The following is a 20,011-nucleotide window of genomic DNA, read 5'->3' on the forward strand; positions in this document are numbered from 1 at the left end:
CAAATTCCGCTGCCAAGTTTCTGTTGTCTTTCTCTCTTTCTCGTTTTATACAAATTCAAATCGTACATAATTTCTCTCTTTCTCGTTTTATACAATTCGATTCAATTCTATATTCCCTGCCCAAGTCTCTTTTGCCTTTCTCTCTTTCTCGTTTTATACAAATTCAAATTGTATATAATCGTTCTATACACTTATAATTATACAATACAAATATTTCCCTGCTCAAGTCTCTTTTGCCTTTTTCTAATTCAAATTGTAGATAGTTTTTCTCTTTCTCATTTTATACAATTTGCTTCAATTATATATGTATAACGAATTATACATGTATATGTTTCTATGGAGCACAATTATGCAAACTTTGCTATAACATACAAATATAAATTTTATATAAACAGATTCTTAAACTTGTTGAATTTTTTCTCTACATCAACTATGTTATTTTCCTATTGAATCATTGAATCACCTATAATATGTTCTTTTCAAACACCGTTAATTGATGTGAACCAGATTTTGTGAGAGGTATCAATAGAGGATACACAATTGATAGGAAAAATCTTCGAGAATAATTGTATTTTTACTTTAAGTCATTTGAGCATATTAGAAAACAAATAAGACTAACATACAATTTGTTTTCATTCCTTCAATCAAAATCATTACAATATGAACACTATTGAAGACAATTACAATAGAAAAGTCTATCAAAATCAGTTAACAAATATTCAAAAAGAACAAATTAGGTGTGATTCAATGACATAATAGTAAAATGACATAGTTAAAATATCTGAAGGGAAAAATTCAATAAATTTAGAGATTTTTTTATGAGTTCGGCCAAATATAAACATCTGAAAAAAGATATTTATGATTAGACCGGCCCATTATAGAGACAAAATTGCAAATGACCATCACCCTGATTGGTCCAATAGGAAATGTTATCCAGGAGTGCCTGTATGGTTATAAAGTCTTGTTTTTCATTTTGTTTGGGCCCCAATCTGGGATACTTGTATTGGGCTCGAGTATACGGGATCAACAGCAGATTTTTCTTATTTTAGAAAATAATTTCATAGTAGTAAAAACAAGTTACTATATTGTGTCATTTAGTTACTACTTACTATTCAATTCAGAGTAATCTAAGATATTGCTTTCTTTTTTAAAGAAAAGAAAATAACTCAACGTTATAGTGTGGAGTGGCTCGCTCGATAGTTTTAAAAAATATATATGTGTCTTAGGCTCTCAAATTTAAGGGGCCTCATTTTTACTAATAATAAGTTATAAGTTATTATTTTTTAACAAAATATTGAATACTATTTGTAGAAAAAGTATTTTCATGAAAATGAAGGAATTGTTAGAACAAATTTGACATATTTGGAGTACCATATCTCATGAAAATAATTTAAAATAAGAATGGTTATATTATCAATTGAAAACTAGAAGAAATCAATTACATAAATGTTACTGACAATTCATGTTTAAAGCCCCGTTTGATTTTTGCCCGAAAATTCCCAAACTAGATACAACGTTTCCATCAGTAGCGAATTCATTATTTTGGTTCGAAAAATAAAAATATTATTAATAATTTAAATCTAAAAGTCTCAAGATAAATTTTAAATTCCTAAATCTCTGAATCAATATCTAATTTTATATTTAGAAATTCAAAATCTAAAAATACAAATTAATAAAAACAAAATACACATTATATATATAATTAAATTTTATTTATAGAAAAGGTTCGAACGAACGCCTCGAAGATCATTCCCGTTGTCATAGGTACTAAACTACAAGAGAAGAGTAAAAAGATGAGGCATTATGGAGCTCATTATAAGTCAACATTGATTGCTGATGTGATATTATGGGCCATGGGTCATGTCTGATGTATCGATTTAACTATTTTTCTATTCAAAGTTATTCGACTATAATTTGACTCTTTATGCAAAAGTAAATTGATGAAATAATTATTCTCCATTTGGATATTTTTGTTTGTTTATAAAAAGTCACAACTAATTAGTCTTTGTTTTAAACTACTTTAAGCATGTCACTTATGCATATTACGAATGGTTAATCAAAAAGCACATTCACCTTTTGTTACACTTCATTATTGAGAATTTTGCAAAGATTTTATTGCCATTATAATGCGCTTGGAAAGTAGGATACATTAATTAAACGTATAATTTTTTCTCTCTCCTTTTCCTTTTGCTGAGAAAGAAAAACCAATATTTACATTTTCAAGCTAAAGGCAATGGAGAAAGATTCTTTTAAAAAATCGATTTATCACCTTATTTTGTGTTAATTATTTAAAAAGAATAAGATAAGCTAATAAAAAGATTTCTTTTCTTACGAATTAAAATTTCTTGGTTCCTAAAAGAGAAAATAGGATTTTTCTTTTTTCCCTTCATTTTCTAATTAAACCAAGTATGTTAAATAGATATTTGATCTAACTTAATTTCAAAAATTAACTCATTAAAAAGATTGCGCAAAAAATTATATATAAAATTTACGTTTGTTCTCTGGGTAAAACCAAAAAAAAAAAAAGCCAAGACCTTTTTCGTGCTTTTCTCTGGTCAAAAGAACAGCACCACTATTAAAGTTAAAGGACCAGTAGCTAGGTGACTTGAGATTTACTACCTACATAGCCAGGGGTCCATAAAATGGCCCATAAACAATTGAAAAAATGAGTGGAATAATATTTTTGTGAGTACTGGTTTTTGTTTAGATTACTGTAAGTTCAGTATTAGTGGTAGGATATATAATATGATACAGCATGTGACTAAAGTATACTTGTAGATCATTGACTTGTGTGGCAACAAAATTAGACAGATAGATTAGCAGCCCCCTACAACGATTAAGGGGTCATTGTTAGTTCAACTACTTACTTCTAAGTTTTAATTATCACTTCCCTTTTGAGCTACCAATCCCTTCTTTCCCTTTTTGTGATTGTTGAAATATGTCCATGCGAATTGTCAATTTACTCTTATTCTTTTTTATTTGTGCATTATATTAAAAATAATAATTTATTTAATTTTTTAAAATTAAGAGATAATTCATCATTTAACTTATTATTATAATTAACTATAATCATTTTCAAAATATTTAATTAATTGTATTTAGTCGTTGATATAGTAAAACTATTATTTTACTTAATATTTTGGTAGAATATTTTTTTATTTATAATTCTATCATTAAGTATGTTAAATCAAATATAAAACAAGTAAAAAGTGATAATATCTCAAACGGTCACTCAACTTTGAATATTTAGAAAGTCACTCAATTTTGATTTATTTGAAGTCATTTTTATCTTGCCAAACACTTGCTTACTTATTTTACGTTATTTATTATATTTGTCAAAGATTTCTAGAAGTCAAAAACTGACTTACAAATAGATTTGACCAACTTTTAAGTCAATCCAAACATACTCTCAAATAAAAATTGACTTACAAACAATGGTGGATGTAGAAATTTTATTTCATGGATGCCCAAGTTTTGGTTTGATAATTGTTTTATAAAGTGAGTGTTTAGTTAATACACTTGAATGAATTATTATGTATTACAAACAAATATTAGTGTTTATTGCAAAAAGCAATGGTTGATTAATCCATAACATTCATCTAATCCGTGACTGTTTACAAATATATTTAATTAATTTTTAAGTCAATTTAAACACCATCTTATACTTGTTCACTTAGCTTTACAAGAACTTAGGTTCCTAAGCTTAGTCAGGCCCACAAACCAAATTAAAAATTATGTTACAAATTAATAGATAGATAAATGGAAGTGTTCATATAGTTCAATGTAGTTTTAGAGCTGATAAATGTTTTTTTTTCTACACATAAGTGTTCATGTTTAAGAAATAATTCAAATGACTGCTTCTCTCCAAAGGAATATAAATCTTGCTCATCGAAACTATTGACACGTGCAAACGAATAAAAAAATTATTAGATACTCTCGATGAACATCTTCGCCTTCTTTAATATTTCTTGGATTTATTTTAATTATTGTGTTTATTAAATATATTTTTAATAAATTAAGATATTATTAATTATTATCGTTTTGTTTATAAAAAAAAATTGATTTTTTTTTGTAAAATGATTTTTAATTAATGTTTTTAAAGGGAAAAAAATTGACAGTATCATTCACTGAAAGTGGCATAATTAGAACTCCCACTTTCACGCTAACATTTTCTAAACCCTATAAGGCCTATGCTAAATCATAAGTAAATTATTAAAGCCTATACATTAAATATTTGTACTAATCAACTTACTCGTCACGGCGACGTTTAGTTGTTTTGTCTCTTTCAAAATACCTTAATTTCACTTTGTATAATAATAATATAATCAAATTTGTCACACAACAACAACTGAAGAATAATGTATTTCACACTACTTTTAAGACACTGGCTCTTGAAACCCATTCCTGGATAATGTTTTCCATAAGTACTTCTCACTTCTCAATTAGTTAGTACAGTACTTTAATCGAAGTTCTTTTATTAAACTTAGAAATATAATATGATACAATAACTTATTACAGCTCGAAATCATAATTTAGTCTTACTTAAGGTCTCTCGAAAAGATTTCTCCAACTTCATCTATTTTAATTATAATTTCGAGAAGTCTTAAAACACACAATAAGTTGAAATATGTATTTCTAAAAAGTTGAAATGTATTTTTTAATTTACCTTTTAGTGAAAAAATGAGATAAATTTGCTATAGTCATGGAGTTAAAAATCGTATATATGTCTGCCCAATTAAAATATGTCTCAAAATATCAAAGCACACAGCAATTATTATGAGATGTAAATATCCCAAGTACCACAAGACTTATAAGATAGCATCACGTTCATTGCACTTCCACTTATGCTTTTTTTTTAAAAAAAAAAATATAAACCAAATATTATATTCAACTGCAGCGTCGATAATGTGAAAAAAAAAGTTCAATTATATATTAAAATACATATTATGATACTAATAAAAAATATTTAAAAAATTAGATAAAATAAAATTTTTTTACTCTCCTAAACTTATTTTAGTTACGTACTCGTTTTTCTTAACTTTGTCCACTGGGTACTGACCATTCAAATCTTAATGAGCGGTCTTTGTGGATAATTTATGATGCAGGAATGACATCAACATTATGTCAATGCCAAATTATTGTTTTTTTTATTATTGTTTACTAAACGCTTAGTCATCAAAATGATAAAGTTAGTGCAATCTAGGAAAAAAATGAGTTTAATAATGTTTGAAATCATTTATCAGTCGGCTAGTTTTAGGAAGTGATGTTAGATTCCTAAATCTATCGACGTATACAAATATGGGAACCAAATTAGTACTACATTAGTCTAAACAAACTTCTATAATAATAGTCGAACAATTGTAATGGCTTTCTTATAGCTTATGATTCGACGCCGGCATGAAGCATATAAATTTTTTATTCCAGAAAACAACGATTTATTCTTTATTGGAAAATTTTATATTTTATAATAAATTTTAGGAAATTGTTATATTTCTACAGTAATATTGAAAAATAAAATAAATAAATATAAAAAAAGGAACATAATGAACATGGACATGCGACTCAACAACATTGAGAGCCTAAAGCGAAGTTAAGAGAGAGACTCTAATAATTATTTTTTGTCATATATATTTTTATTTTAAATCTATTTTTTTTTACTATTTAAGATGCGAAGTCATTAGGTACTATTTTATACTCCGTCCGTTTCACAAAAAATGACCTAATTTAAGAGTATAAGAAGACTTTTGAATCTTGTGATCCTAAATTAAAGTTAGATCAAATGTACAAAATTGTCCTCTGATCTTGTGGTCTTAAACTTGTCACGTGAAAAATTGTTACAAAAAAAAGATTATTCTTTTTGAAACATATTAAAAAGGAAAGGAGGTCATTCTTTTTTAAACGGAGAGAGTAATCAATTTGTTTTAATTATTCCTTTTTCAAATGATAATATAGCTAGTTTGTTCGATCTCTCTCAAGACAATATTGATCTTAAAGAAAATTTAATCAAATTTCATTTAGAAAAAGCTTCTTTCAGTTGAGGCAGCAATTACAAGAACTGTTAATATTATTCTGTAAGCAATATGTGTATTTGAAAGAGAATCAAGTCTTTTTATTTGATTGAATATTTTCATTAGATAATTATCTTCTACTTGTATTGTTTTCCTTAACACCTTTAATTAAAAAAAATAAATTTGAACCATCAATATCAAAATGAGTATTACATGTTAAAAGAAAGTTAGGTTTAAACAATATTTTTCAAATTCTCATTATCTAGCGATCTCAATATTTTACCACCAAATAAGAAAGCAAAATTATTTCCATATACTTCAATTGGTTCAAATCTATTTTGAAGTCAAAAAATAGTTTGATCTACTCTCTCTATATAAAACAATCAACTCTAAAAGACTCTTCAAGAGACTCTGTGATTTCATCATTCATATTTTCATCAGATTGTTTCTTACGAAATTTAGATTTATTTTTATCTCATATGCAATTTCTATATTAAAAATCATAACACTCTAGTACATATAATTTTTTTTTAAATAACCTACATAAGTAATTATATTATAAAAAATGAGGCCAGCAAAATAAATGGAGCCCCAAACGATGACTTTAGTGGTAGATGGGTTAAGACGGTCTTGATAATGAATTATCGTTTTTCACTTCTAAAACAATAGATTATTTCAAGAAATTTGAATTTTAATAAAATACATCTCTCATCCATTTTAAAGATTTTTTTTAATAATAAAGTATGGATATTACAATTACTGTTAATTGTTTGTTGCATTTTTTAAAAGTCAATTTGATTAATTTTTCAACTTAAATTAGATTGCTTTTCAATATTTTAATAAAAAATTTAGAAATTCAAAAACTATAAAAAAAATACTATAAAAGTTACAATTTTTGACATATCAATATGCTGAACTATATCATAAAATATAGTCAATGTTATTATTATTTGACTCTAAAAAATTTAAATTATGATAATTTAAAATTAACGAAAATAATACTACTTTCTAAAAGAGTCTGTACATATTCAAAGAGAAATAGAGAGCAATTTAATGAAGTAACAATCATTATAACTAATGTAAGTATTAGCTAAACTTTTTAAGCAATTAACGGCTCCATGTCCAAATATTCATGAAAAAAAATCAAGTTTGATGGATACTATTTTTCTAAAATTGGGAACACTTGCCAGGAAAATAAAAACAAAGCCAAAGAGGACGATACAATAAAACTTATGAAAAAGGATCTAAAATATTCTTAAATTATTAAATGGTACAAAATTATTCTCAATCCACTTATTTGGCTTCAAAATTTTCTCTCATTCACCTATTGACTTCAAATTATATAAATAATTTAAATTTAAAACCGTTAAATAAGTGGTCAATTTTGAACCCAAAAGTGAATGACAAGAGTACTTTGGAGTTAATAGGTGGGTGAGAAGGATATTTTAAAATCAATGGGTGGATGAAGAATAATTTTGCATCATTTTCAATACTTTAAAAATATTTTAGATCCTTTTTCGTAAAACTTATCTTGATTGTTGATGCACAAATATTTTAGATTTCCAAAGTAATTTATTTTTCTTGGGTCTATATAATATGATATAATGATAGTAATAATAAGTTAATAACAAAATTTTTTTGTTCCAAATGTGATGATAACTATAAACCTTCAACGGAGCATCATTAGTATTGCCTCTCCCTCATTATATATATATATATATATATATATATATATATATATATATATATAAAAGCAGTGTGACAACTTTTCTAGAAGATGTTTTTTTTTAAAATTAAAACTTGTGTAGTTAAAATAGAATATTAGATTCCAAGTAATGTAATATTGAAGAGTTCTTACCCTTGTCTCCATAAATTCAACATTTAGAATCAAAAGAAATTCTTTTCACATTTCTAAATTTTCTCCTTATTCGCGCTATATTGAAATTATTTTAATATTCATAAAAAGAAATATACAACCTAACTAAAATAGTCAAATTTTGAGATGATACATCCTCCTTTTTTATTCCTTATTTTCTTTCCAAGAATAAAAGATAAAAGTTTAATTACTTTATTTCCATTTATTCTTTTTGAGTCAAAATAAGAGTGTGACTCATACTTTAAGAAAATTAATATTAATAAAAAAAGTAATTCAAATTCAAGATTTTGCATTCCCTCTTTCTAACCCTTGTAATTAATTAGAGTAATAATATTAACTTGTATTTATAGTAATATACTATTATGCAATATACAAATATTTTTGAGTCCAAAAACCTTATCATTACTCTCTGCTTCAAGTTACTGTAACTCTTGTCTTGTTCGTCGCCATTAGAGTCCAATACTAGCTTTTCTATCTAATGTGTGAACACTCTTCACGCTTTCAGTACTATTTCTTCTCCTTAAGCTCTGCTTCCGTTACACTTGTAATCCATGCATAAATTTCCTCCACCTCTTTCTAACTCTTATCTTCCCAACATTCAACCTCCATTTACACATGTTTATGATTAATCGGTTCTTGCCTTTTTAAGGACTTGAGGAGCAGGGGAGATTCATTCACTCATCAATGGATTACATGAAGCTTCAATTGCTGATACTCATAAGTTTTTTTCTCTTCATTGTTCCGGCGAGTTCATCGCCTCGGGATATTGCTATTTTACTCCGGGTTAAGTCCGCCCAACTCGATGACCCGAATGGGTTGATTGCTGATTGGAACGGGTCTGCTCCAAATGCGCCTTGCAGCTGGAACGGGATCAAGTGTGATCGTAGAACCGGTCAGGTTCTGTCCATTGATTTTGGGAGTTTTGGAATCGCAGGTCGTTTTCCTGCTGATTTCTGCCGGATTTCGACTTTGCAGGAACTCAATCTGGGTGATAACAGTTTTGGTGAGTCCATTTCCTCTGACTCATGGTCACTCTGTTCGCATCTACACTTATTGAATATTTCTTTAAATTTCTTTGTTGGCCGGCTGCCGGAGTTTGTTACCAAGTTTGATAACTTGACCGTCCTTGATGCTAATTCAAACAATTTCTCCGGTGAAATCCCGGCGAGTTTAGGCCGTTTACCCAAATTACAAGTGCTAAATATAGCTAACAATCTCCTCAATGGTTCAATTCCTGAGTTCTTGACGAATCTTACCGAGTTGACTCGATTGGAAATTGCTGCAAATCCGTTTAAGCCAGGTCCATTGCCTTCCTCAATCGGCCGACTCGGTAAGCTTCGAATTTTCTATGCTCGGTTTGCGAGCCTTGTTGGGAATTTTCCAGATTCTATCAAAGACCTGAAATCTATTCAGGATTTTGATGTGGCAAACAACAATCTCTCCGGAAAAATTCCAGAAAGCTTCGGAAAACTCAAAACCATACAACAAATAGAGCTCTTTGGGAACCATTTCTCAGGCGAATTGCCGGACATGTTTTCCGGTCTTGGTTCTCTTTCCAGGTTTGACGCTTCTGAGAACAATCTCACCGGGAAAATACCTGAAACCCTTACCCATTTGCCATTGGAATCTTTAAATCTCAATGATAACCAATTAGAAGGCGAAATTTCAGAAAATTTAGCTCTTAACCCAAATCTTAGTCAGTTAAAGCTTTTTAACAACAGATTTTCAGGTACTTTACCTCAAACGTTTGGTTTAAGTTCAGATTTAGATGAGTTTGATGTCTCCGGCAACAATCTAGAAGGTTCTTTACCTCCCAACCTATGTTCTAGAAAGAAACTTAGGATTTTGAACCTGTTTGATAATAAGTTCAATGGGCCAATCCCAGAATCCTATGGGCAGTGTTATTCACTATCATATGTGCGTATCTATAACAATCAATTCTCTGGTGAATTACCAACTGGTTTCTGGGGATTTGATGGATACACATTTCTTGAACTGCGAAACAACAACTTTCAAGGTTCAATTCCAGCTTCAATCTCCAATGCTCGAGGCCTGACACAAATTCTCATCTCTGGCAACAACTTCTCCGGAGAATTGCCAGCAGAAATATGCAATTTGGAAGAGGTTGTGTTCATGGACATTAGCAAGAATCAATTATCAGGGCAGTTGCCTTCGTGTATCACAAGATTGAAAAAGTTACAAAAGCTTGATCTTTCACAAAATAGGATCAGGGGTCAAATTCCCAAATCAGTTAGTTCTTGGAATGAATTGACTGAGTTGAGTTTAGCTGACAATCAACTGACCGGTGAAATTCCTGGTGAGCTTGGGATGTTACCGGTCTTAACATACTTAGACCTCGCCTCAAACTTGCTTTCTGGTGAAATTCCATCCGAGCTGAGCAAGCTCAAGCTCAACAAATTCAATGTATCGAATAACAGGCTGGAAGGGAAAGTGCCACTTGGGTTTGATAACGATTTTTTCGTCTCAGGTTTACTGGGCAATCCGGATCTTTGTAGTCCAGATCTTAAGCCTCTGCCCCAGTGCCGAAGACCTAAAAGTGTAAGCTTGTACTTGGTGTGTATTTTATCAGCTTTTGCCTTCATACTTGTTGGGTCACTTGTTTGTGTCTTACTCAAGGCCAGTAAGCTGCTACCAATCCGTAGCAAACGTAAAAGTGTGTGGAGAATTACTGCATTCCAACGTGTCGGTTTCACAGAGAGAGACGTGTTAGATGCACTGATAGAAAAAAATCTCATTGGAGCTGGTGGGTCGGGTCGGGTGTACCGGGTCAAATTGAAAAACGGGCAGATGGTTGCGGTGAAGAAACTTTGGGCGGCTAAACGGGAAAGAGAATCCGAGGAGGTGTTCAGGTCAGAGGTGGAGACATTAGGGAGAGTTCGGCATGGAAACATAGTGAAACTATTGTACACTGGCATTGGTGATGACTTTAGGATATTGGTGTACGAATACATGGAGAATGGAAGCTTAGGAGACGTATTACATGGGGAAAAAGGTGGCTTGTTATTGGATTGGCCGAGGAGATTTGCCATAGCAGTTGGAGCAGCTCATGGATTGGCCTATTTGCACCATGATTCTGTGCCAGCAGTAGTTCACAGAGATGTTAAGTCTAATAACATTTTGTTGGACGAAGATTTCAGGCCCAAAGTGGCTGATTTTGGGCTAGCCAAGGCAATGCGAGGGGATGCTGAGGAGAGTGATCAAGCCATGTCCCACATTGCTGGTTCCTACGGCTACATTGCACCTGGTAAGCTTAAATTCCTTATTGTTTTTCACCATTCATTTTATGTCCAATGAATGTTAGAAATTTTTCGTTCTGTAAGAAATTTATTTGCCAATAACAGATGTTGAAAACATATAGTGCTAAGGACACTATCTAAGAAAAAAAAATATTGAACCGAAATAGGCATAAATGAAGTGGTATGGACAGCAGGAATTCGTAAAGTTAACCTCTACTTGTTTGGGACCGTGGCCTAGTTGTTGTTGGTTTCAACTTTCTTGTTAAGTTGCTGTGAAGAGATATTCAATATCTTGCGTTTGGCATATCAAGGACATCCAAAAATAGTTTTCTGGAAGTTTTGGTTAACTTTGCATACTATCTTAAAATTTTGATTTGATTTGATTTGAGATTCTTTTGTATGAAGCCAGATAAGATTTTAGGAGATGTTTCAAACTTATTAGTAGATTGGAAACCTTAATATTCTCCATTTAATGGTAGCATCTAGTTTCATTCCTCTAACTGGACGCTGTTCTGAAGTCTGCATATTGTTTTTTTGCTTGCTAATGCTTGATTATATGATTGGCAAGGGGATTTGTCAATGTAAAACCAAAGAATGATTGGGCACCCCATTTTTGAAGTCTGCATGACTGTTTAGTTTTGACTACCTGAAATATTTAATCCTGAGTTTCATTTGGGGTTTGTCAAAGTACAATCTAAGCATAGTTGGGCACTCCGTTTTCTAAAGTCTGCATGACCATTTATTCTACACCAGTAGTAATATTTAATTCTGAGATCACATGGAATTATTGAATGATTTTGTCACCTAATGTTTGTTAGCACAATCAAGATTTGATTGAAAGAATAAAAAATAGGAGGGTCATGTGTGTCCTGTCACCTAGCATTAGTTAACGTAATTCAAGAATTGGTCTAAAAGAATAGGATTGAAAGAACATGTGCCTAAGTGTCGTTTCTTATTTATCTAATTTATCGATGTCTTAAATTCTATTTACCACCATAAGTCCTCTTTGATTGGACATACAATTTCATCTTTTTTGTAAAGCTGACACTATCCGGTCTGTGACTGCCCGTGTGCCCTTCCTTTGCAAAAGTGAGAAGAATACAGAAACCACGCCCTTGATGGAAAACTTTTGATGGCCTTTTGATACTAGAAAACATTCCTCTTGCAATTGCAAACAGTTTGTTAAGTTGATCTTGGCTACTTAATGATTAGGAAGATGCTAAAGTTTGCTAAATATCTCATGGGACGGCAAATGTGTTATCCAAGGTTTTCAGCTGCGCGTCTAAACTTAACCTCAATTCCTTTTGTTTCAATTGCAGAATATGCCTACACTCTGAAGATCACTGAGAAGAGTGATGTTTATAGCTTTGGTGTGGTACTGTTGGAACTAATAATTGGTAAAAGGCCTAATGACTCCTCTTTCGGAGAGGATAAGGACGTTGTCAAGTGGGTGTTAGAGGTTGCAACATCGTCTAAGAAAGACGAAGGAACTGGCCATATTGTTACGTGCGCAGGTGGTATTCTTGATTTGAATCAGCTAGTTGACCAGAGAATGAATCCATCTGCAAGCGATTACGCAGAGATTAAAAATGTTTTGGATGTGGCTTTGCTTTGCACTTCAGCATTGCCTATCAATAGGCCTTCCATGAGAAGAGTTGTTGAATTGCTGAAGAATATCCCCTCCGCTCGTTCTAAAACAACGCATTAGCTTTTCACAGTTTCAAAAATGTGCTTGCTTGAGTAACTTGATACTAGTGTAAAATGTAAAAGAATGTGTGAAATTAGGTGTCTGTTTAGGTCTGCTTCATAGGTCAATTTAGTTTGCTTGCTGGGGTTTTAAACAAGTTCCTTGTTAGATACTCCAGTAATCCACATAGTAGCTTAACTAAAATATTGCTGACCTTGTAAAATTCATATTGTAACAGACTAAAACATCGTGTTTTTGTTGCAATATATGAACTTTACTTTCATATACAAGTATTCTTGTATGGATGAATTAATCTTTGCTGGAGTTTGATGAGAGTACAAATACAAAATGAAATTTATCCATCTTAAGTCAAAAAGTTAGAATATTCGTTCTTGCTGATCTATTTTACCAAGATTTTTAAGATATTTAAAAAAAATAAATTTGTTGATGGAAATAAATAAAAACCAAAGGTAATATGAATTTGTTTCAATATACACAGAAATATTTTTTTCCAAAAAAACCCAATGGTGTGTGTCCCTCCATTTATTTATGATGTCTCCGTAGAATCCGAGAAGGGGAGGAGCGGAGCAGAGCAGAGCAAAGCATTCCAATTCTGGAGATCGTCGGAAGTCTTCATAAAGGGCTTCCTCATTGATTCTGCAAAAAAAACATATCATTAAAAAAAGAGAAAGATGAGGGAATGCATATCCGTTCACATTGGTCAGGCCGGTATTCAGGTCGGCAATGCTTGCTGGGAACTTTATTGCCTCGAACATGGCATCCAGGTCATCTCCTTTTCTTTTATGTTTTCTTGAATGATGTTAATAATATACATCTTTCATCTGGTGTACGTCGAGAAGAAACTAATTTCAATAAAATAAAAAAAATTCATTTTTTCATACCCAATTAACTCATGATTGAGTATTTGTTCTTAATGAAAATTGGGTAACTGTGGAACTAATCGGTTCTTGTCTTTCCATATCTTCAAGAAATGAGTGAATTATACCGTCAATTAGTTTTTTCTCATTCCATAATGTATCCTGAATTATTTGTGTGTTCAATAGCCGGACGGTCAGATGCCAGGAGACAAGACTCTTGGAGGAGGTGATGATGCCTTCAATACATTTTTCAGCGAAACCGGCTCAGGGAAGCACGTTCCTCGTGCTGTTTTTGTTGATCTTGAGCCCACTGTTATTGATGAAGTGAGAGCTGGACCATATCGCCAGTTATTTCACCCTGAACAATTGATTAGTGGCAAAGAAGATGCAGCAAACAACTTCGCACGAGGACACTATACAAGTACACATCCTGCACCTAATTCAATTCTACCCTTATTTTGAACTTATGATATAACTCTTGATGGTTGAGTCTCTATTTTTGTTTTTCTTTACCAGTTGGAAGGGAGATCGTTGATCTTTGCTTGGATCGAATCAGAAAGCTTGCAGACAACTGCACTGGTCTGCAGGGTTTTTTGGTCTTTAATGCTGTTGGTGGAGGCACTGGTTCTGGCTTAGGTTCACTTTTATTAGAACGTTTGTCGGTGGACTATGGTAAAAAATCCAAGCTTGGGTTTACTGTGTATCCCTCTCCTCAGGTTTCAACCTCTGTGGTGGAGCCATACAATAGTGTTCTGTCAACCCACTCCCTATTGGAACACACAGACGTTGCTGTCTTGCTTGATAATGAAGCCATTTATGACATTTGTCGTCGATCCCTTGACATTGAACGCCCCACCTATACCAACTTGAACCGATTGGTGTCACAGGTATTGGCACATTTACAACTCCTCCATTCTGTAATGAAGGTATTGTCTGCTTGGGGTCCAACTTTTGTGGCCAGAGCAGACAATACCTTGTCAGTTGAACCGTTTGAATCCTTGTATTTCTCTTATCAATGTAATGAGTTTTCTAACTTCTAATCAGGTGATCTCATCTCTCACTGCTTCTTTGAGGTTTGATGGAGCTTTGAATGTTGATGTGAATGAATTCCAGACTAACCTGGTTCCATACCCAAGGATCCACTTCATGCTTTCGTCTTATGCTCCGGTTATATCTGCTGAGAAGGCTCACCACGAACAACATTCTGTGGCAGAAATCACCACAACTGCTTTTGAACCAGCTTCTATGATGGCCAAATGTGATCCTCGTCGTGGCAAGTACATGGCATGCTGCCTAATGTATCGAGGGGATGTGGTTCCTAAGGATGTGAATGCTGCTGTATCCATAATCAAAACCAAACGTAGTATTCAATTTGTTGATTGGTGTCCAACAGGTTTTAAATGTGGCATCAACTATCAAACACCAACCGTTGTCCCCGGAGGTGATTTGGCCAAGGTACAGAGAGCAGTGTGTATGATATCCAATTCCACTAGTGTCGCTGAGGTTTTCTCCAGAATCGACCACAAATTTGATCTAATGTACGCGAAAAGAGCATTTGTTCATTGGTATGTGGGTGAAGGCATGGAGGAAGGTGAATTTTCTGAAGCCCGTGAAGATTTAGCTGCGCTTGAGAAAGATTATGAGGAGGTGGGTGCTGAGTATGGGCAAGGTGAAGAGGGTAGTGAAGGAGAAGAATACTGATTTATGAGTAAGAGTTTGACGGGTCATTATATGTTCTTTTTCCCATACACTTAATTAGCACTAGCAAAATATTTGTAAAAACAGATCTCCATTTTATACATGTACATGCTAAATTTGATTGTCTGATAACTATACAATGTATAATAATACATGATTTTTTTTTCCCGAAAGATAAAAGGAAGCGTGATAATGTTGAGATCGTATAAAATGGATATTCATTAAATTTCTAATCTGTTCTTTCATCGATGAGGCTTACAACAAAATGAAAAAATATCTACAGGATATTCACAGAAATTGAACAAATTTAGAAAAAAATGAACAACATTCTATCTTTCTCCAGATATTTGGTTATCAATTTCTTTCACATGCCCCCGACTTCCGTTTAGTTTATGCTTGATTTGGCCTTTCGAGTTACGCAATTGATTACTCAGCCACGATCCATTATCAAAGAACATTTGGCAACTCATCTTATACAAAAACTGCTTTACTTGAGCACTTTGACTTTTGAGAATAACAATAGTTTTTCTTAATCCATCGAATATCAATAATTTATGAAATATTCAATAGGTTGCTTCAATGGAATATGTGTCTTTTTTTTTTTTTAATTGCTATGAGCTAGGTGAATAAGCTGTAAAGTAATTTTTAAAAAACTCTTGATGCCATTTTGAATTTTTGAATGTGAAAGTCATAAATTAAACTTGTCTTGTTTAAATATCTAATAAGTATTAATAATAATCAGAGAAATTAAAACTAACAATATTATTAGAAAACTAACATATTTTGTTTTGCAAATCTGCAAAAATTGAGTTTTGTAAAATTGTTTTTGAATTTTCAAATTAAATTCATTTGAGCTATTAAAAATTAACTTTTTGATAATTACCAAAACCAGCATTTATTTTTATGAAATACAAAATAAAATTCTGCAGATCTCTATTTAAAAAAATTGTTAAACAACGACCCCTTAAACTTGGTCAAACATAAAAAAACGGACCTTAAAAAGACTTCGCACATGCGAGAAGGTAAAGCGTGAGAAGTAGTTAATTATAACAGAGGCGAAGGGCACACAAACGGAAAAGTCAATCCACCATCACAAGAACAAGAAAATCCCTAAATGGCGACGGCGATGTTCAGATCTAGTATTCGCTCCGCCCTCCGTGGCCGCGCTCCTCGTGTAACGCCGGCTCCCAAGAGGACTTTCTCTTCTCACGCCTCCGTCGAAGAAGAGGCCCGTATGTAATCTTTATTCGTTCTCAATTTGGATTAGGTTTTCTTCGTTTGTGCTTGCATTGAATCCGATCTCTAATCCTTAATATACAACTCTCTGTTTTTTTATGCGTTTCTTTAGATCTTGGGTTGCGTACATATTGTATTTACATTTTCTTGAAATAGGACAAGTCATTAGTATGAAATGGGCATGAGCGAAATTGATATAACGATCCTTATTAGTTTGGGGTTGAGGCATAGTAGGTTCGTTTTTCTTGAAGTGATTAACTTGAACGTGTATTTTCGATTTCTGTGGCCAGGGGAAGCTTCTAAATGGGAGAAAATCACTTACGTTGCAATAATATCTAGCACTATTCTTGCAGTGGTTAATCTCTCCAAGGGTCATCCTCACAGTGAAGAGCCTCCTGTAAGCTTTGTCAATGAATTTGTTTTACTTTCTTTGATGTCAATAATATTTTTTTTTTGTATTCAATGGTATGTTCACGTGTCTATCTATCCATTTTAGGTGCAGATGTAAGGTTAATTTTAGAAATTCTTATTGGTTTTGTTTATCAGTGGTTATGCATTTGTTTCTTTTCAAGTAGTGGAAATAATTGTTTGATCCTTCAGTCCACATAATACCTAAAAGCAGGGTAAATAAGTGCAATGTGTAGAAATATATCACATATTCATAATGAACGGCCATAATAAGGTTAAAGCAGCTGGGAAATTTTACCAATACTTACTACTGCAAGGGAGATGTTTAAGTGTTTAAATTCAAATTTCAAGAGGAGAATTGTAGCAGAACTCTTTTTCTTTACAACTTCATGAAGACTCTCATTCATTTCCTCAGAAAATAAAATACTATGAATAAGCTTGTGTGTGCTTTAGATACTTATAATTAAGAAAGTAGTTAAAATAACTATTGAACCAAGATATGAATCAACAATAGAGGACAGAGGGCATCAATATATTAGAGGTGGAAGGAGTAGGAAACACCAAGGAAGGAGTGGCAGTTAGAGAATAGGACATTTTTGTGTCTGTTCCATGCTGGCTTGCGACTAATTCCACGGCCCCCCTAAGGCTTAGAGAAGAGAAGGAATAAGTTTCTTTAGAAAGGCTAAATGACCGAAGATGATCCTTACAATGTTTTTTTTGGTTAAATTTCCATTAGTTTGTTGATAGATCAATGTATATGGTAAAGTATAAATCGTTAATCCTATTTTATGTGATAATTGACTTATGTTTTATATAAGTGGTCGATGAAGAAAATGTTTAAATAGTAGTTGAGAAGGCTAAATGATGGAATATGGTTCTTATGTTTTAATTGGAATTCTTGAACCAATGGTGGAGTTATAGGACTATTATTTTGAATGGCTTGATCATTTTTGTGATTTCCCGAAATGGAAATTTTCATATAATTTGACTGGAAATGAGTAGTAAGGGAGTTTTGGAGAATCACTCGTCGTACAAATCGTTTACTTAAAAGCTGGACTTTTGAGAAGCCAATATCTAATTTCAATCCTTGGCATTATGGCTATTTTGATATTGCTTGGAGCGGCATGTATTGATTTTTTTCAGAATGATAGTAACACTAGTGAAGTGTCTCAATCTATTAACTTCAAGATGACAACACGGAAGATTGTTTTGATGTTACATCTAATTTTAATGTCCTTCTGCTTGCAGGCTTACCCATACTTGCACATTCGCAACAAGGAGTTTCCATGGGGTAATTATATGACACGTCATTTTCTGATTTTCTCTCTCAATAATTTCATGTTTATGGACTCATGCTTGGAGGTTTGACTGTATCTGACCTTTGATGGTAGCAATGCCGTTACCAGCATTCAGCACTTGTTTGATAAGAAGAGTTTTACTGATGTATTACCTTTTTTTTCCTTTTGGGGTTAAAAAATGTTGCAGCATGCTTTCGATGTTACTGAAGGGGTTGGAAGTGTTCTTCTTATCTAATACCTGATAGTAGTGGGGCTGGTTTTACATGATCCTTTTTCCCCTAGGGAAATGATGCTGCAGATTTAAATAGTTGAGCATAAGAACATTATATGTTATCATGTTACTGTATTATATGCATCATTTCGAAAAAAATTAGCAGGAAAAAAATTGTTGATTTCTTAGAACTATGTACAGAAAATGCAGTTTATTCCCTTGATGCCCCTATCCATTTTGCAATCAATGATATTTGCTGCAATAGTTAAGAGGGGCGTAATTCGTTTCTGCCCACATATTTATGTGGCCTGGTGTTGTTGGCAACTTAGACAGATAATACAATGAGTGAATTTCTCTTCTAGTTTCGTCTGTTGCGAGAAAGTCAGAAGTTGAAATCAGAATTTTCATGTTCTGCCGCATATGCTTATCTGTTGTTTTGCTGGTTGATGTTCGAGTGCCTGTTCCGAAGGCCTCATTTTTAGTGTAAACATGATATTGCATATTTATATTATTTTAATTGTTAATTCAGGGCCCATGGCATGTTGTTGTACACTTTCTAGGATATACTTATTTCTGATGTTGAAATTTCCATGTTAGCCATATTTTGTGCATGCATTTTGATCTGCCTCCTGGTTTGGCAATGTTGTAATACCATTTTCTCTGGCCTTTGGTGAATGCAGGTCCAGATGGGCTTTTTGAGTCCAAGCACCATTGAAACTGCACGGTTTCTTTGTGAAGGCATTTTAAATAATTCCTATCCATCTGCGAGTATCATTGTCACAAATGTTGTGTTGAAAGCTGTTGAATTTTTCATGAGATGTCTTCCGTTGGATCTTTTCAGTATAAGTATTGCCTTCACTTTGGCGTATCTGCATTTGCAGTACACACTTGCTTCTTACAAAGTGTTCTTTAAAGAAATAAGAATTGAGAGATGATTAAGTCACATACTAGTTATTCTTTTCATCATAGTTACTCTTAAATGTCCCATTCTGAATGTCTTAATGCATTTATTCATCTACTTGAGATATTATTGACATATGGGGTTAAAGTTCTTCATCTTTTCATTGGGGTCTGATTAAATACGGATTTGTGCTGTGAAGTTCCACATTGGTGGTAAATATCCTCACTAAAGCGTCTTTGTGGGGGTTCGTGCTTATTGGTACAATTTAAGGGATGGATGTGATTATTTTGGCTGACTAAGCCCTTTGTTGATTGTGCTACAATACCCTATTTACCTAAAAGGTTCTGATAACTAGTTTAAGATCTCAAATGGCACCGCTGGTAACAGATGTGGCTTTGTCAAAAAAAATTGTTGAACAGTGTTTAAGATTTTCAGCGACAGATGTGGTTTGTAATTGGTCAAGGACGGTTTGTGGTGACTATTACTGACTATTTCCTGTAATCTTTTTCTGGGAAATTCATTCAGATGACGTTTGGGAGTAATTTGATTAAAA

At 32.6% G+C, this 20,011-nt stretch overlaps 3 protein-coding genes across 3 annotated transcripts; all 3 read left to right on the forward strand.

Annotated features, from left to right (window-relative positions):
- Positions 1 to 8,173: 8,173 nt before the first annotated feature.
- On the forward strand, positions 8,174 to 13,118 carry LOC101248440 (LRR receptor-like serine/threonine-protein kinase HSL2). The gene is made up of 2 exons (XM_004231913.4): positions 8,174 to 11,149; positions 12,461 to 13,118. Exons 1-2 carry the CDS (start codon positions 8,569 to 8,571, stop codon positions 12,847 to 12,849), a joined length of 2,970 nt encoding a protein of 989 aa, XP_004231961.1. The 5' UTR covers positions 8,174 to 8,568; the 3' UTR covers positions 12,850 to 13,118.
- A 145-nt stretch (positions 13,119 to 13,263) lies between these two features.
- On the forward strand, positions 13,264 to 15,536 carry LOC101248155 (tubulin alpha-3 chain-like). The gene is made up of 4 exons (XM_004231912.5): positions 13,264 to 13,613; positions 13,893 to 14,127; positions 14,223 to 14,593; positions 14,751 to 15,536. The coding sequence occupies exons 1-4, from the start codon at positions 13,521 to 13,523 to the stop codon at positions 15,405 to 15,407; spliced, it is 1,356 nt and encodes a 451-aa protein (XP_004231960.1). The 5' UTR covers positions 13,264 to 13,520; the 3' UTR covers positions 15,408 to 15,536.
- An 803-nt stretch (positions 15,537 to 16,339) lies between these two features.
- LOC101247875 (cytochrome c oxidase subunit 6a, mitochondrial) lies at positions 16,340 to 19,500 on the forward strand. Its single transcript, XM_004231911.5, has 4 exons — positions 16,340 to 16,636; positions 16,931 to 17,037; positions 18,297 to 18,339; positions 19,238 to 19,500. The coding sequence occupies exons 1-4, from the start codon at positions 16,519 to 16,521 to the stop codon at positions 19,270 to 19,272; spliced, it is 303 nt and encodes a 100-aa protein (XP_004231959.1). The 5' UTR covers positions 16,340 to 16,518; the 3' UTR covers positions 19,273 to 19,500.
- Positions 19,501 to 20,011: the final 511 nt, after the last annotated feature.

This window comes from Solanum lycopersicum, chromosome 2 (genome assembly GCF_036512215.1).
Source record: "Solanum lycopersicum chromosome 2, SLM_r2.1".
NCBI classification, from domain to species: domain Eukaryota; kingdom Viridiplantae; phylum Streptophyta; class Magnoliopsida; order Solanales; family Solanaceae; genus Solanum; species Solanum lycopersicum.

Coding starts and splice junctions, on each gene's coding strand:
- LOC101247875 (XM_004231911.5), top strand. CDS start 16,519: ATGGCGACGGCGATGTTCAGATCTAGTATTCGCTCCGCCCTCCGTGGC. Junction 16,637..16,930: donor CTCCGTCGAAGAAGAGGCCC/GTATGTAATCTT, acceptor TTCTGTGGCCAG/GGGAAGCTTCTAAATGGGAG. Junction 17,038..18,296: donor CTCACAGTGAAGAGCCTCCT/GTAAGCTTTGTC, acceptor TTCTGCTTGCAG/GCTTACCCATACTTGCACAT.
- LOC101248440 (XM_004231913.4), top strand. CDS start 8,569: ATGGATTACATGAAGCTTCAATTGCTGATACTCATAAGTTTTTTTCTC. Junction 11,150..12,460: donor CTACGGCTACATTGCACCTG/GTAAGCTTAAAT, acceptor TTTCAATTGCAG/AATATGCCTACACTCTGAAG.
- LOC101248155 (XM_004231912.5), top strand. CDS start 13,521: ATGAGGGAATGCATATCCGTTCACATTGGTCAGGCCGGTATTCAGGTC. Junction 13,614..13,892: donor GCCTCGAACATGGCATCCAG/GTCATCTCCTTT, acceptor TGTGTTCAATAG/CCGGACGGTCAGATGCCAGG. Junction 14,594..14,750: donor TGAACCGATTGGTGTCACAG/GTATTGGCACAT, acceptor ACTTCTAATCAG/GTGATCTCATCTCTCACTGC.